Here is a 17,758-nt window from a genome sequence, read left to right on the forward strand (position 1 = left end):
GCTGGGTTTGAAGCCTTGAATCAAAGCATTGCTGGTATCTGCACCACAACTTCCACCTCTGAATCAGGATCTCTAAAGGTGGGACCTAGAAAGGGCATTTTAAACAAGCTCCCCAGATCCTGATGTCTCAGAAGTCCTGGTCTCAGGTGGCTTGTAAGGGTGTATGCTCACATCAACCGGGCTGCAAATGCACATGAAATAAAAGGTAGGAAGGGCCATCATCTTTCAAACTGGTGTGACACGAATGTGCCCCAGACCTGGGGCCAGACTCAGAGGAGGCAAGTTGGATGAAGGCCCACTGGGCATTTCTTCTGTCCTATAGCTCCCTCTGTCCATGTCCAAGTATACAAGCCGCTCCCATCAGAATGTGCTGGTCCTCCATTCAGAATGTCCCTGGCACCCGACCACAGCACCCCCAACAGCTCTCCCTCTCCCAACAGAGACTCCTCCTGCCTTGTTACTTAAATAACCTTTATTTCTCATGCACTAGGAAAGATGGGTCATATGAAAACTGCTTTTCACAGCAAAGGCCTCGGTCCAGAACACAACATAGGGGGCCAGCTGGGATCCTGGGCTGGTCAAAGATCTGGGGATTACAAAATGGATACTCCACAGGGCTAGTGGCAGATCCAGCACCCTCCAGTTGCAGTGGCCCCAGACACAGCACAGGGCAGTTGCCCCCTCCCACAGAGGCATAGGAAGCTAACACCAGAGAAGCACATGGACCAGGGAAAAAATGGAAAAGGCTGCTGGGCAGTGACTTGGCAGAGGCAATGGTCCAGCACCTCCAAGGCCCAAGTCCATCACCTCAGGCCAGGCAGTCCAGGCTCTGAGCGAGCTCAAGCCCAGCTCTGCCCAGGACATGGCTGCTGGAGTTCCACAGGGCCTCAGGAACCTGTGCCTGCAGCAGAGTGTACAGGGCCCTCTCAATGGCCCCTCAGTCACATAACAGGACAGGGGACTAAACTTCAACTCTAGCCAAAGCTCGGATTTGCCCAGGCAGGCCCCCAGGGGCAAAAGGGGCCAGCTCCTTTTGCCTTGGTTGATTGGTTCAACCTTGGTTAGCTAAAGGGGACAACCCTTCCAAGTCCCTGTGGACACTCAGAGGTACCCAAAGGACAGCCAGGTTTCTGAGGATCCTAGGACAGGGCCACCAGTGGGGCCAGCCCTTAAATCTTGGCCATCGGGTGCCACCTGAGTCAAACAACAGTAAAGCAAATTCCTGAGCATCACGTTCACTGAGGTGGCCCAGGGACAGCACATGGTCAGAGACATGCAGAACAGAAACAAAGAAGGATGGAGACATGCAGAGTACAACAGGATGGGAGGGGTCTGAAAACAACACATGGTCAAGGTGCTGACATGGGGTGGGCACCACAAGGGCCAGGCTCACTGAGGCCCCGGGCTTGTGGCAACACCCGCCTCCTCCGGGATGGTCTCCAGCATCTCACTCTGGACGGCCTGTGTGATAAGTGCCAGCTCCTGGCACAGAGTCTCATGGCGGTAGCCCACACGTATGTCTGGCACATTGGTGCGGCGGATGTCATTGCCCTCAGGGCCCTCCTTGGTATAGTTGGGTCCCAGCCAGTGGCTCTTTACCTGCAGGACATGTGAGTAATGGGCAGGGCTGCAGCCTACTCCCAATCATCCCAGGGACAAGGTCAGGACCCCAAATGTGGAGGAAGGGAAGAGAAAGGCAGAGTCAAGGCCCAGGTAGGCAGGTATTAGTACCTTGTGTGAGAATCCACTCATGAGCACACTGTTGCGGGCCAGCTCACACATGTCACAGGAGCTCAGCTTCCACACTTGGGTGGCAATGCTGTATTCCTCCATCAGTGGCTCCTGCATAGGCCAGGATCCCTCAGATAGGTGCACCTGGCCCTGCAGCCCCTCCCTGCTCCCACCCTATCCTGTAGAACTTCCACTTAGGCTGTAGCATGTCCCCAGCAGGAGGCAGTACCAACCCAGATAACCTAGTGTCCCAAATTGCCTGCTGGTCTCTGACCTTGGTGAAGTGAAACTGTAGAGGATCATCAGTAGAAAGCGAGACCATGAGTCCACGGGACAGGTACTCAGGTAGCGGGTTCCGATGGTAGCTGAGGAAGAGGCTATTGTTGCTGAGTGGGGACATAGCAATACCAATCTGGGCCAGGTAATACAGGTACTGCAGGACTGGGGCCTGGGCAGACACAAAAGAGGGAGGACCTGTTAGATGGCTTGAAGCAGAGAAGAGAATGCTGGTTGGGGGATGGGAGGGTCTGAACCACAGGGTAGTGCATGTTGGAGGATGGGTCCAGGTTAGACCTGATTTGAGAATTCAAGTTATAGCCAGAACCCAAGTAGGGGCCTAGCCTGGAAGGGCCTAGTCTAGGGTAGAGAACATTAGTTACAGTGGGAAGGAGGAATCCGATTGTGGGTCAGGGTGAGGAGGATCAGTTGCTGAAAGAGTCCAAAGGTTCAAAGGAAGGTAAACAACTGTGAGGGGAGCTGGGGTGTAGACCCTGACCTTGCGTAGAAGCAGCCCATGGGAGATGTTTTCCGCCAGCATGAAGGCTGATACCAGGTGGTGGATGGGCCCAGCCTCCCCACAGTGTGGCCTCAGCACGAACGTGTGGAAACCCCTCTGCCTGGGGGGGCATGAAGACAGGGTCAGCTCCACAGCCCCACCTCGGCACACAACGTGACTGCTAGCAGAGGATCAGCACTGGGTGGCACAGGTACCTGCGCAGGTGGTTCAACATGGCCATGTTGGCGAAGGTGTAGTACAGGTAGTATGCATAGGGTGGGTTGTCTTCCTCCACCCAAGCCTCAGGGAGGGGGCTCTCCAGGTTGAAGACATGGTTCTCAGGCTTGGATTCATCATCCACGCTGTCAAAACCATCCACCTGGTATAGGAATTCGTGGTCAATCCCAAAGCTGGTGGCTGGGCCTGAGCCTGGCTGTCCTGCTCACACCCAGCCCCTGCCACCCTTCCCTCACATGCTCCAGAAAAAGGTGCAGCTCCGGGTGGCTGGCAGGGTGCACAGTAGCCTCAAACAATGGCAAGAAGATGTTCTCCAGCATCTCCTGGAAGTTGGCCAGCTGGCCCTTGGTGCGGTACACGTCACTGTAGGTGAGACAATCGGTCAGAGCCAATAGGAATTAACCCAGAAAGAAGGTAAGGGTCAGAGCTGGCCCAAGAACACAGAAGCATGTGTGAACTACACTGGGAAAGTGGGGATGCCAGGGTGGTCAGGTTGGATAGACTGTGGTTGGGCTGGGGAGGCCTCTCCTTGTACTTGGAGGGCTCAGCTGGGCAAGGAGAGGTTCCTAGTCCCAGGAGGACAGGCGGCAGGACTGGCCCCCTTAAATACAGCCCTGGTATTTCCTCCCATTTCAAGGGACACTCACAAGAGGCGGGGCACCTGCACGAGCCAGCGCACATTAGGAGAATGCACTCGGTGAGTCACGGCCCAGCGTGCCAACTTGTCCCACTCATCCCTCGAGCGCCCGTAAATGGATAGCCGCAACTCTGCATTCTGGTATTTGCTTTCCTCCAGGTCGGACATCACCTCCTAGACATGTGCAGAATAGCTGCCACACCTAGGCTCCTCTCCCGCCCTCTGCACACCTGCCACGTATGTTCAGTCAGACCTCTTAAGTCCCTTGTCCCCTCACCCCACCTATACCCAAGCTTGCAGCTCAGTAGATTAGGCTGCTTCCATACCTTGATGATGTGAGCAAAGTACTTCCCAGAAACCCTGTTGTCGGTCTTGATGAAGATCTCTCGGAGGACAGACTCCCCAATAGGGTTGTATTTGGCATTGAACTTGTCAAAGCGGTGGAAGGTGTTTCTATCCTGGAGGAGATGGGCAGGCCCAGGTCACCCCTGACCCTCACTTACTGCACTAACCCAACCCTCCAGCTCATGCATGGGGACAGACCGCGTGCACGTCAAGTGTGTCCACACTCAGGTCATAGGCAGTGAGATTCATGCTCTCGAAGACTTCCCGCAGAGTCTGCTCACGGCCCTGCTCCACATGCACAATCTCTTCCAGGTGCCGCTTCATTGCCCGCTTGATGAAGCGCAGCAGATGTTTCTGGTTCATGCAGGACGAGGCATGGATGTGTGTGTCCACCTAGAGTGGAACAGGGCACTGCTGAGCCTACCAAATGCCCAGAGGGTCTAGGGCCAGCGCAGTGAGATGGGAGAGGGCTCCCCATATTGGATGCTGAGTAGGGATCCCAGGCCCTGGATAGGGAGGCCAGGCAGAGGTGCAGAGTCAGGACACAAAGAGGGCCACAGGTGAAGACCCACCTTGCGGATGTTGTAGAAGTCTCGGTGTGGCACTTTCTTCTGAGCAGCCAGTTCCTTCATTTCGTTAAGCAGAACATGCATCTGGAACTTGGAGCTCAGGTACTGCAGTCGGCGATAGCAGAATGATTTTCTGGGCAGTAGGAAGGCAGCAAGGCAGGGACTCAGGCCCTGAGGGAGGAACCTGGGTAGAGCCCAGGCAGCAGAGGACAAGAAGAGGCAGGAGGGTCCAGGACAGAGGCGGCCAAGAGGGCTGCAGACTGAGGGAAGGTCAAGGACTGGGTGACTGGGGTGGGGTGGGGAGACCAGAGCCCAAGTAACAGATATGGGACAGAACAGGGCAGTGCTAGGGCTGGAGAATCTGGGCTAGGAAGCAAGCAGAGTGACCAAAAAGAACTCACATGGGGCCATTGATAATCAGAGCCATCAGCACATTGACATCAGCCACAAATTCCTGTAGGTCTGGGTATGGAAGCTCCACCTCAGAGCAACTGCAAGTGGGGAAGCTTGGGTAAGGAAAGGAAGCCATGCACCTCCCAGATGTCATCTCCCCCAGCCCCTAGCACACACCACACCCATCTTACTGCTCATCAGGATCCCTGCGAGTATAGACATGCACCACGCCACGCACCATACGCAGACCCAAGCCCAGGTCCCCAGGCATGGTGCTTGGCTCACAATGCTCGTATGGGTGCTGTTCCAGAGCAGGGGGGTGCACTGGGGCATCTGTAAGGGTGGAAATGGTGGAGTTAGGACCAGGGTTCCTCCAGATCAGCTGCTCTCCAGCCCAGAGGCTCTAGAGGGAATGAGACATCCATCAAAGGTCCCAGAGGGAGGGCTGGGGTGGTGGCTCAGTGGTAGAGTGCTTGCCTAGCATGTGTGAGGCACTGGTTCAATTCTCAGCACCACATATAAATAAATAAATGGATGAACGAATGAATGAATGAATGAATAAATAAGATCCATTGACAACTAAAAAAATATTTTAAAAAAAGGTCCTAGAGTACAGCTCCAGCTCCAACTTCCACCCTCTGGGTGTTCAAGAAGCTGAAATTATCCTGGGTATGGGGAGACATGGGCAAGGCAGAAGCCCAGGGCACTTGGGGAACGTCAGGGATAAGAATCCCACCAGCAGACACAGGGGTGTCGGGGCCCTGCTCAAAGGTCCGTGTCTCCAGGGGCTTCTCTGCCAGCTGCTGCAAGTAGCGGCGGGTGGTGGGGCAGAAGCTCTGCAGCGACAGGGCCATGTACTTCTCCCGGATAAATAGTGCCCGCACCACACTCTTGGCTGCGTCCAGTAGGTCTGTGAATGGCACCTGGGGGTAACACACGCAGTCACTTTCCTCAGTCTCTGACCTAGACTCAAGACTCACAAGTACCTCTTCCCTGTGGCTTTCCCCAGACTTCACACCATCCACACCTCCTGCAGGCCTAGACCCAGGAACAGGTAGCCCACTCTGGTCCCAGCATATCAGGGAGCTCCCAGCCAGTCCCTCTGTCCCTCCAGCTGTTAGGAATGAGAAACACTTTCTGCAGGCCTTATCCTCAGCTCCCCAGGCTGGGAGATCCCTTAGCCTGGGAGGTCCCTAGGACATGACAGAAAGAGATGGAAATCCAAAACCCCGCCCCACACTCACCCCACACTTCTCCTCTCCGGAAATGGTGACCCGTTGAAATTCCCTCTCCAGAACATCACGCTCCCGCAGGCCCCTGTCCCCCTGGCCTTCACCTTGTTCCTTATAAAGCCTACAGGAGGGGGGAGGCATACAAGGGAGGGGCTGGAGCCCACTTCGTGCAGCCAGGCCCCAGCTCCACCTCCCCTGTGTGTGCACCCCTGCCCTGCTCACTGTAGGTCTGAGTCACTGTCCGTCTTCAGGAAATCTTGCTTGGCCCGAAGCAGGATGTCTGGCTCCAGCCTAGAGGCAAGAGGAACAAGAGGTCAGAAGAACAGGAGGGTGGCTCTGGCTCCCAGGCTCCAGTACTTCACTAGGTGCTATGCAGAGGTTGTCACATGTGATCCTCACAGGCAAGACTGTAGGACCCTATGCTTTGCTCACCCGACCTTGGAGGTAAGAAAGCAGACCCTGAAGTTAAACAGCATATTCCAGGCCACCCCAGTGGACAGAAGACAAAACCAGAACCTAACAGCCTGGCCTCAAAGCCTGTGCTTCCAGGTAGATCCCAAACGGAGGATGGAACAAGAAAGAAGCCAGAGGGGCACTGGGCAGGCTCTGCACCAGGCTCACTTGACATCCTGGCTGATCTGCCGCTCCAGCCGCTGCCGCCGCTCCTCCAGCTGCTCAATGGGGCTCTCCTCAGGGAACTCATATGGGGCGCTTCGGAGCTCACTCTCAGCCAGCGAGCGGCTGAACAGCTCCTGGCAGGAGGGAGGCAACACAGGTCAGGGGGCCTCTCCTTTGGGCCCTCAGCCCCAGCCCTCCCCTGCAGAAACTGGGCGTGGGTGTGGGCAGCAGGAGCTGGGGTTCCTGGGAGAGACTGAGGATCAGGGACAGCCAAGCTTGAGGTGAGGCAGCTGAGACAGAGGGGTGTGGGAACAGAGGCGGGGCATGGGGTGAGGGGAGGCGGGTGCCAGGCTATACCTCGGCAATCTCCTTGCATTTGCCATCCATAGACGTGCGCAGGTCGAGCGGGAAGTGCTTGAGGCAGGGGGCGGGGCCCGGCAGGGATCGGGCAGACTGCAGCGGAGGGGCCCCCAGACCACCCCGAGCCTCTGCAGAGACAGTGATGTCAGGGTCAAGGGTGGGGATGGGCAGGGCCTGGGTGCCCTGGAAGCCAAGGGCTGCTGCCTGTCCCAGGCCAGTCCCTGAGGGAGTCCAGGGCCTGGACAGTGGGAAGTCCCTCCACAGAGGCTGAGGAAGGTGCCTGTGAGTGGCTCCTGAAGGACCTCACCCACAGCCCAGTACAAGGAAGGACCCCTCACCATCCCAGGCTCAGGGGTGGAGGTCCTGCATCTGCCCCAAGACAAGTGGATTCATTCAATTCACCTGAGGCCCAGATAAGGGCGCATTCCCTGGGGTCATGAGAATCTACCATGTTATCCCCCACAGGCAGACACACCTGTACATGTGTATACACTACAGAGACACACAGAGAGACATACAGCAGGCACTCATTAAGGACCAGGTGGCTGGCAACACCCAGGATTCTAGCCCACAGCTTCCAGAGCAGCTGATCCAGGATCAGACCGGCCCTTGGACTAGCAGATCTTCTACTCAGAGGGGCCAGAGGCCCCCTGCAATCCCAGACCTACAGGGCACAGGGGAGGCCACAGCAGGCACTCAGCTCTGACCTAGGGAACCAGTCCTCAGGGAAGGAAAAGGCCTGGTTGGCAGGGAACCCTGGCTTCTCCCTGGAGGCCTGCCCTCTCCCCAGGACCCCAGGGCTGCCAAGATGTGGCTTGGCCCCAACCTGCCCCTCCCACTGCTGGCTGCCCCTCCAAAGGAAGCTGCCACAAACAGTCTGCGCCACTCAGAGGCCCCAGGATCTGGGCCGGAGGCCCCGTGGAGAGCCCTGGGAAGGGAGCCTCAAAGGCCAGGGGTCTTTCTCCAGTAAGAGCAAAACTCTTCATGTGCATAAGGACACGACTTGAAGGACCTTGGAGCTGTTTCTTTATGAGACTGACTGAGCTCTCGGCCCACCAGGAAGGACCCTGCCTGGGCTCAGCAGCCCAGCCTCCCCAGTACGGAGCTCTTCACAGACAATTTGGCTCTCCCAGACAGCTGTGCAGGGTGTACCCCTCCAGCACCCTCTTTCTCCTCTCTATCCTGACTTGGGGAGGGATTAAAGGCTCTGCCCAGGTAGCATACCTTAAGGTTTCTGTGCCCATTTCCCAGTACTCTAGGTCTGATTCCAAGCTGGACAAAGGGAAGAAAGAGGTGACTGTCCCAGATCCAAGACCACCTCTCCTGCTCACCTTGGTTCTGCCTGAACCCTACCTGCAGAGTTCAGGCTGCTCCAGCCAGCAGCCCTGTGCCCCTTGCCCGCCTGTTTGCCGAGTGAAGCTGCAGCCAGTCCCCCAGGACAGCTCAGGGGCCGGCACGGGCTGTACCAAGTGCAGCTGCAAGCAGGGGAGACCCTGGATGGCCAGAGTAGAGGGTTGAGGGAGCTCAGGGGGCCCAGAAACCCAGGGAAGGAACATCAGATTTGGGAGATAAGACAAAGTCTAGAACTGTAGGAGGCTTAAGCTCTACAGGACTGGGGTGGCCCAGCCAGAAGCAGGGCTCCCAAGGGGGAGAAGAAGCAAGGCAGGCTGATATGGCCAGAGCAGGCTGGCAGGGAGGGGCTAAGCCTCCTTAAAACCACTGCCCTAGGGGACAGAAGCAGGCAAGGGCTGGCTGGCCAAAGGGTAGGAAGAAAGAAAAGAAGGGACAGCAGCTCTCTTCCTCTCTGAAACCAGCAACCCCAGGTCAGCTTCCTCTGCCCACCACTATCCTCTTAGCCCTGACTAAGGGGTCATTCAGGAGGAAAAAAAAGGTCTCTGTGGGAAGAAGAACTGACTAACAGCTGGGAGAGTGGCCCACTCTAAGTAAGAGCCAGATACTGAGGCTTTATGGCCCCCAAACCTCCAACTCCTGTTCTACATCTAATTGTCAGGATCAGGACAAACCCTCCAGGAGGAGAGCTTTGGGAAAGGGCACTAGCATTTAAAGGACTCACATATGACATGGCTTCTATCTCTGGATGTAGGCTGTAAACAATGAGAAGGGGCCCCTGCACTGCCTAGCCACAGCCCCAGGGCTCACAGAGAAAATGCTCTGCACATTTTCTATAAAGTCCTAGGCCAGGACCAAGGCAGTTGAGCAAAGAAGCACAGTGAAGAAAGCAAAACTTGACAGGGGCAGAGATGGTATGACACCATGTCTTACCTGGAAGAGGGCACAGTAGGAAGAGGAAGAAAAGATGGGCATCTACCCCACCCTCAGGGTGTAAGGTCTTTGCTTGCCCAAGAGCCTGAAGCCTATATACTACTCCCCAGGTAAAGTCCCAGAACACTTCTAACCCCTCAAGAAGAGTAGACCATAGGCTTCCAGGGCTGGTCTGTGCTGGTTCAGCAGGAGTAGAGTCAAAGGTCCTAATCTTATCCTCTCTCCTAGCAGGGTGACCTGGGGACTGCACAGCAATGCTGGGGTGTGCAGGACAGGTTCCAGCAGGCAGAGCCACCCCTGCCTGCCAGGCCACTGCAGAGAGCCACCTGGGGTTCACTGGAGGTGACACACAGGCAGTAACCTCCATGCTCTCTGAGGCCAGCCCTAGAAGACAGCACCTACTGGTCTCTTCTCCCGGGACTTGTGCCAGAGGTTCCTGACCACAGTGCCACACATCTACACCCACACTCACAAGTTAGTCAACCAAAATCAGAGAGGGCTACTCCACCAATTCCAAGATTCTAGCCACCTATTACCCCCCACTCACTGACTTGGCAGGCTGGGGCCCCAAGTATCAGATGCTCTCACCACCTGGCCACCACCTGGTTCAACAGAAAGGCAGCATATACAGAGCTAGCCTAGGGCATATACCTTCTGAATGGCACAGAGAAACAGACCCTCAGGACATTACAAACTTTAAACCAGGCATCTTCAATAGCACAAGAAAATACTGGAAGAGGACAATCTCTGAGGCCAGGCCTAGAAGACAGCACCTACTTGTCTCTCCTCCTGGGACTTGTGCCAGAGGTTCCTGACGACAGTATCACATCCACACCTACACTCACATGTTAGTCAACCAAAACCCAGAGAGGGCTACTCCACCAACTCCAAGATTCTGGCCACCTGGTACCACCCCCATACCTATAATTGGGCTATAGGTAGGGACAACTGCGGGCGGTTGGGAGGGTTGGTATGACCTGGTCATCAAAGTGGGGTCATTGCTTAGCCACAAGGCCTAGAGGCAGCAGACAGCAGGTTCCTGCCTGCCTGCTGGAACCTGTCCTCAGTAAGCACTCACCCAGGAGGTTGAGCCCTCACTGAGATGAGCACAACCGTATCACACAACAGGCTCCAAACAGTGCAAAGATGCCCAGAGAATGGGAACCAAACCAAAGGATGCAGAGTACAAAGCACGTAGGTTTGCCCCAAGGGCAACACTCTCCTAAGGAGGCTCACAACACAGGAACAAGCAAACAACAGATGGCAGAGAGAGTCAAGCCTGGAGCTCTGGAATGCTGGCCAGCAATGGATGTGCCCAGATGTCAGAACCCCAGGGAGGGGGTCCTGCAAAGATAGACCAGCCACAGGAGTACAGCCTGAGTCTGCCTGGGAAAGACACAAGCACCAATCAGGGTGGCCAGTCCACAAACCAGTCAGTCCCACACACCCCCACTCCATTCACACACACACTTCACACGCAGTCCTAGCATCTGCACACGCTGACACGTGTGCACACACACCTCTTGCTGCACCCACACCCACACCCACTCCTCCTTACAGAGGACAGCATCCCTGACATAGAAACCTCGGTCATCCCCACCCAGTCTCTCTCTGCACACCAACTCCCAAGCCAGACATCTCTGGGACCGAGATCAAGAGGCACCACTGCAGAAAGAATGCAGGAAAAGGGCCCCTTCCTGAGAGGGGCAGTGACCTGGGCAGAAGGTGCTCGGGCAGAGCCAGTTGCCTGAGGCCAGAAACAAGCACACACTCACCTGGAACTGCAGCTGCGGACTGCAGGCTGGCCCGCTTCTTAAAGGGATATTTGGCCTTGGACTTGCCGGGGCCAGATGAATATGATGCCATGGCTGGGGCCAAGGCGACAACGAAGGAGTCTGAGCAGCACCGGCTGGGCCCCGGCTTTGCCACATCCAACCCCTTCCTCCGCCCCGCCCCCAGCGGGAGTGACTGATGCAGGAAGCAGCACCCCGCAGGCGGAAGAGGCCCTGGCCACGATTGCCGATGTTGTCTAGGCAACCTCGCGGAGTGGGGCCTCCATCCCTGCCCCTTATTCCTCCCCTCCCTCCTCGGTCCCCGCAGTGACGTGACTGATGGTGGCTGTGCCTGATGGGTGTTACGGTGGATAAAATAAGATGGGTCAGGGCCAGCCCCCAGCTCTGCACTAACCCGGCTCAGGAACCCTCATCCTTTGCCCAGACTCTAAAGCAAATGGGCCAAAGTCCAGGCTATCTGGTCCAGCCAGCCTGGCAGAAAAAAAAATAATAATAATAAACAGGAATCCAGCCTGAGCTCCTCCAAGCTCAGAGCACACTGCTCTAGGGGCAGCGCAAGTGTACTGGAGAAAAACCAGTGCCTCTGGGACAGAGTTCCCCTTTTTCTTCCCCACCCGACCCCCAGTTCCAGGGGTAGTCCAGCTCTGGGAGGAGAGTGCAAAACTGAGAATCCCAGTCCAGAAGGGAGGGGCCTGTCCTGGGAAAATTCCACTGTCCAGCAGAAACGGCCTTCTAAGAAAGCAGGGAGGCCAAGAGGCAGGGGCAAGTCTGGGATCCTGGGAAAAGACCCCAAACTCTTCTTGACTGGTCTTCAGTCTTTGCACATTCAGGCTCAGCTTCCCCAGGCCCTTCCAGAAGGAGATGGTCGCCGTCCCTGAGTTCTGTAGGCTGTGATGCACTGAGACCCCCACCCACTTGTCGCCCTAGCCACAGCACTTCTCTGTCCCAGACTCCCTCCCGCAACACACGCGCATACACTTACCTGAGGCCATGCTGGCAGAGTCCCGCGGGGCACCAGGGAGTCTCCCACGAGGGTCTGCCCAGAAGGGAAGGCCGGATGGTGAGGGAGAGGAGAGGGGATGGGGCCCAAACTCAGCCAACTTGCTCCAAGGGCCCCCACCCTGGCACTGAGAAGGGGGAAGTAAGGCAGTTTTTCAAAATTGCTAGTTGGCTGGAAACGGATCCCCGCCGACGATGGCAGCCGGACTGGCCTCTGAGACCCCGGCGTTCCGACCCCCAGTCCTGCACTCAAGAGGCGGGCAGACCACGTGCTCACCAGAGAACGGTACCCGGAACTCGTCTAGGTTTCTTTCAACACTCCTTGGACATTCGGGATCCGACTCCCACGGCTGGACCTTGGGGGAGTCACGCAACAGGTGCTACCCCACCGAAACCCCGCCGGCGCCGCGCCAGCCTCCGCAGCCGTAGGCCCCGCCAGGTCCGTGGCCCCGCCCCCTCCGTCCACGCCCGGCGGCCCCGCCCCCGCTATTTTTCCTCTTCCCGGCCGCCACGTGGGCGTCCACGCCACGTTTGGCCCGGCCGGGCCCTCGGTCTTGGCAAGTACAAGAGTCAGCTTCCTCATCAGTAAAATGGGTTGGGGGTGGTGAATGTACCTCACTCACAGGGATTATTGTGAGGAATGTTGTGAAGCCCCTCTGCACAATGCCTGGCACATAGGCAAGGCCCAATGAAGTTATTTCGTCCTGGGATTCACTTTGAGAAGTTCTCTTTCTGCATTCTTCGCATTCTCACCTGGGTCGTCTATTATTATTATTTTTTTTTCTGGCAGGCATTGGTAGTCAGGGTGTGCCCTGCAATGCTACCTTCCCTTCCGACATTATATATTTGATAGTTAATGAGCTTAAAGTCTGAAGCTGGAATGACTGGGTTCAAATTCCGATTCCTCCACCTACTTCCTGAATGACATTGAACAAGTTACTTAACTTCTCTGTGTTTATGTTTCATCATTCATTGTAAATTTAAGAATACCTGCTTTATATGATGATTAAGATAAATGAATTAATGTAAATTAAGTGCTTAGAACTGTGTCTAGCCTGTAGTTACTATTATGATCATGTATTATCATTGCTTTGGTCTTGGGCTTTGGATCCTTATTGACATCCTATTGATTCATCTTGCATTCTATAAAGAAGTGGAGTTTGACTCTTTGCAGGACTGCAGACACCCTATCCAACTAGTTAGGATTTTCTGCCCCTTGGGAGTGGGAAGAGAATCCTACCTAAAGAGAACTTCATTGAATGTAATTAGTGTATGAGCAGCAATTAGTCTCTTCCCTATTCTCTCCCTTGTGGGAGCCCTTTGCCCCCACACTAAGCTCTTTGTCCAGCTCCTCCCAGTTCTCACCTCCCCCACAAAGTTCCTTCCCAAAGTTGGCTTTCTCTTCTCTCCCCACCCTGGATTCTGGACTCTGAACCCTATTCTGTACCTACCTCTGGTGTCCACCCCACTGACCCCTGATCTACTCCTCACCCCAAACTTTAAAAAAAGTGGGGGGTCTTGAGCTAAAGGTGTAGCTCAGAGCTCTTGCCTAGCATTTTTCAGAGACCTGGGTTCAATCACCAGCACTGAAAAAGAAGACTTCAGTACACATAGGGGGTGGGGGATCTATGAAGAAGATAATGTTTGCGTATCAAAAATAGCAAACAAATACATATCTAACAGAGCAAGCAAGGTGAATATAATGGGACACACACACACACAAACACAACTGGTGGCCATAAACATTGAATTGCTCTAAAAGCCATTTAGTAATATTTAATCAAGAGTCTCAAAAAGGTTCTTACTAATTGAATCAGTAATCCACCTTCAGGAAATTGTTCTTCTAAAAACCACTGCTAGAAAAATATGTATGCACAAAGTTGTTCATCATTGCAATGTTTATCACACAGTTAAAATTTGGGAAACTTAAAGGTCCAACATTAGGGAAATGTTTAAATTATTGTCAGGCAGAAAATAAAATACAGCCATTAAAATTGTTTTTGGACAATTTTTTAATGATGTGAAAATGTTTACAATATGAAATTGAAAAAAATGGATGCAAAAAAGCTATATATATATGATATGGTCCTAATTAAGTGATGTATATGCATAGAAAAGAAACACCAAAAAGTTAAAAAATTATTATCGGGAGTGGTGGGATTATGGGTTATATTTTTTTTTTCTCTTTTTACCTATCTGCATTTAAAAAATTGTCTAGCATTGGATCTACCCACCTATTTAGCCAATAGGTGGCAATCCCTGCCCTCCACCCAACCCAGGCAAACCAGTTCATTAGTCCTTTATGAGCATTCACCAGCCCATGTGCAATACTCCCTTCTCTATATAACCCTCCCCTCCACCCCTGGTACTCCTGGCCATCTGGTGTACTGTGGCTGCTAGGAAGTCTGCCTTGGTTACAGCTAAGCATCAATCTCCCACCTACTCAACATCAAAAAGAATCTCAGTGGGTTTTCATTATCTTCAAAAAAAAACAAAAAAACCCCCAGAGCTTTGGAAAGGAAGGAGTGATCCTCCCACAGCCTCTGCTTTTCACATTGAGGTCTTAATCTTGAGCCTTTGGGGTCTTTCTTACCTCTAAACAGTTACTTCCCTCCCAGCCTCTTCCCACTATGGTTCTTTAATTGCCTCCCACCCCCAGAACCCAGGCCCTGAAGGCCCCCAATTTCTATGCACTCCTGTTTCTCTGAAGAACTGTTTCTCTTTCCTTCTGGCTTGCCAATGATGCCAGCCTCTCTAGGCCACACCACTCCTAGCAGACATTATATCTGGAAGAAGAGGACACCTGAACTTTCAAAAAGATCCTTGGCCAGAACAATTTCCTAAGTCCCATCCTATGCCCAGATCCTTCTATAACCAAGCCATTTTGCTCATTTCTCAGCCTCTCCCAGCAGCCACCTCCTCTTACCGTGTCACCTCAGTCACACAGCACTGTTTATAGTACCGTGCAGCTGTATCCATCTGTACTTGTTTATAAGTCCCCACTGGATTTTAGCCAAACCCCTTAACCTGTCATTCAAGGACTTTCACTGGCTGACCCCGATTTCTCTTTCCTGTCCTCATCTCCCAGCTCTACCTACCCTCCATGCACTCTTTGCTCCAGTACAGTCACATCAAATTTTCCAATCTTCTCTGAGCACATTTTATACCTCATGTGCCACTATGCCTTTTTCATGGTTTTCCCCTCCCCAAATGCATATCCCCATTTTTATGGCTGTTCTGCTTCTCTAGGGAAAGTCTGTCCATTTTACAATCACCCCTTCCTTTCTTTTACCACAGAACCTACCAGTCCAGCAGTTAGATGTGTATATAACTGCCTTTCCTAGGGTGAAGGCTAGGTTTTAAACAACTCTGAATTCCCCAGCATTAGTAGTGTCCCTTTAATTAAACTGTTAATTTGCGAATTTCCTCCTCCTCCTCTTTTGGACTGGAAGGTCCTAAAGGCATCTCCCTCCTGTGTCATATCCCTGCACTGTCTCTGGGACAAGATTTACTACTGATAATGACACATCCTGAGCTCTCCCCTTAACTCAGAAATATGCCCCAATTTTTTGAGAAACAGTGATTCCTCTTCCTCTCAAAATGATGTGGTAATAAAGGGATGTGAACCAAACATCTGAGCTCTAGCTCTGACTTTTGACAGCAAAGTGAGAATTTTGAGAAATACTAAAAGTGAGAATTTCCTGTGCTTCACTTCTCTTACCTCTAAAATGGGAATTGCACTACCTGCCTTCCCTATTTTACCAGAACAGTCATAGGGAAGGCACAGAGCTGGTGACTGGAGGTAAGAGATCCCTGAGGGATATGTCCTGGCATAGTATGGTGCCAAGGTGGTGGATCCCACCTTGCTCTCAGGCCGGGCAAGGGCCAAGAGTTCCCTAAGAACTAATGAGAAAGCTAACAAAGCAGGACACAGAAGTCTGCAGCAGTGGAGGCTGACAAAGGAACACACTCAAGCATCTTCTTCACGTGTGAAACAAGTTTGTGGCTCCTCTTACAATGCAAGGGCTGCTGTTCCTGGGTTCCCAATTTGCCTTTATGGCTGCTTATTGAGGGCAGGGGGTGGATAGTGGCAAGGAAGATCACTGGATTGTCTATTTGTTGAGATATATAACTTGAACAAGTTTTGGAACCCTCAAGTCCCAGTTGTCTTGTCTGTAAACTAAGGAAAACAGCACTTACCTTGAAGTTATTATGAGAATTAACTGCTATGAGCCACCTAAATGGTTTAGCAGAGTTCCTAGCAGTCCCTTGCTTTGAAAGGTGCAGCCTTCAATACAGCTCTGGCCTAGGTATAAGTTACCAATATTGTGGGTAGGGCAGGGCAGGACGGTGGTGAGGTATAATTACTGAAACCTTATAACCAAGATGCCAAGATGTCACAATTTCAGAGTCCTGTTTTCCCTTAAGTCAATAAGCACTTGCCAGTTTTCAATTGGGAAAACACTATTGCACCAAAGCCACTCAGCAGCTGCCAGAGACCAGCCTCCCAGGTGCCAGCTGAAAGAGGGCAGAGGGGAGGAGATCAGCCAGGGCGCAGATTGTTTGGTAGGGAGCAGAACCAGGTTCTACCTCCCACTTTCTTGTCCCACTGGTCACAGCTGCACATTTCCAGCTCTAAAAGGGAAGAGCAAGTTAAATCTTCTTAACTTAATGGTTCTCCAGGTTGGCTACACATGGGAATCACCTGGGGAAAATTTTAAATTTTCATGCCTGGACTGTACTCTACACCAATTAAATCAATATTTTTTTAAAAAAAGCTCTCTAGTAAATGCCAACGTACACCCAAATTGAGAACTGGTGTAGACCAGGGTTTTCCAAACTTGACAGATGACAAAAATTATTTATATTAATTTAAAATACAGTTTCTCAGACTCTGGAATTAACATTATTACTGAATCCTACTGATTCTAAGACATACCCTTTTAAAATATGAGTACTTTTAAAACATCTTTGAAAGCAAGGTGATCTTCCAGTCTGTAAGACTTCATGAAACAGAAACAATCATGCCAGGTGAATTCTCAGGATGAGGCAAGCTTGGGGGAAAAAGAATTCCCTGGAGCAGTACTTCCCAATCTTAATATCCTTAAAGTCACTTCTTCTTTTTTTTTTTTTTAAAGAGAGAGTGAGAGAGGGAGAGGGAGGGAGGGAGAGAGAGAGAGAGAGAGAGAGAGAGAGAGATTATTTTTAATATTTATTTTTTAGTTATCGGCGGACACAACATCTTTGTTTGTATGTGGTGCTGAGGATCGAACCCGGGCAGCACGCATGCCAGGCGAGCGCGCTACCGCTTGAGCCACATCCCCAGCCCCAAAGTCACTTCTTTTATATATTTATTTTTAGTTGTAATTGGACACCATACCTTTATTTATTTATTTTTATGTGGTGCTAAGGATCGAACCCAGGGCCTTGCACATGCAAGGTGAGCACTCTACCACTGAGCCACAATCCCAGCCCCTTAAAGTCACTTTTGATCTTGTTAAAATGCACTCTGAATTGGAAGATCTGGATTTAGGCCCGCCCCAAACTGTGCCTTTCTAACAAAATTCTAGGTCATAATATTATTGGTCGTTACACTACATTTTGAGTAGCAAAGTTCTAAAGAATCTTGGCCTGAGGAGGCTCCACCCATGACTCATTTAAATGAAACAATGGCATTGAGAAATATGACCAGTGGAAATTCTTCGATGTCTGTGAGGTGACTGCACCCTCATTTCTCCCTGGTTAAGGCAACTGGGATGAGGGCCAGAGTGAGAGCTGCCCCAGCC

The 17,758-nt window shown here is 52.5% G+C and overlaps 1 protein-coding gene across 5 annotated transcripts; it reads right to left on the reverse strand.

Moving 5' to 3' along the window:
- Positions 1-452: 452 nt before the first annotated feature.
- On the reverse strand, positions 453-12,381 carry Ampd2 (adenosine monophosphate deaminase 2). 5 transcript variants are annotated; one of them, XM_076863092.1, is made up of 19 exons: positions 12,250-12,381; positions 11,956-12,009; positions 6,895-7,025; positions 6,541-6,671; positions 6,142-6,210; positions 5,932-6,040; positions 5,424-5,610; positions 4,879-5,020; positions 4,696-4,785; positions 4,298-4,427; positions 3,924-4,118; positions 3,707-3,838; positions 3,391-3,554; positions 2,980-3,106; positions 2,722-2,885; positions 2,507-2,627; positions 2,006-2,179; positions 1,732-1,842; positions 453-1,599 (listed from the first exon to the last, which is right to left on the reverse strand). In XM_076863092.1, exons 2-19 carry the CDS (start codon positions 11,963-11,965, stop codon positions 1,390-1,392), a joined length of 2,397 nt encoding a protein of 798 aa, XP_076719207.1. In that variant the 5' UTR covers positions 11,966-12,009; positions 12,250-12,381; the 3' UTR covers positions 453-1,389. The 5 variants fall into 5 exon arrangements, with proteins under 5 accessions (XP_076719207.1, XP_076719206.1, XP_076719208.1 ...); XM_076863091.1 differs by having other exon boundaries at positions 11,956-12,100; XM_076863093.1 differs by lacking the exons at positions 11,956-12,009; positions 12,250-12,381 and adding an exon at positions 10,956-11,061.
- Positions 12,382-17,758: the final 5,377 nt, after the last annotated feature.

This window comes from Callospermophilus lateralis, chromosome 7 (genome assembly GCF_048772815.1).
Source record: "Callospermophilus lateralis isolate mCalLat2 chromosome 7, mCalLat2.hap1, whole genome shotgun sequence".
Classification (NCBI taxonomy): domain Eukaryota; kingdom Metazoa; phylum Chordata; class Mammalia; order Rodentia; family Sciuridae; genus Callospermophilus; species Callospermophilus lateralis.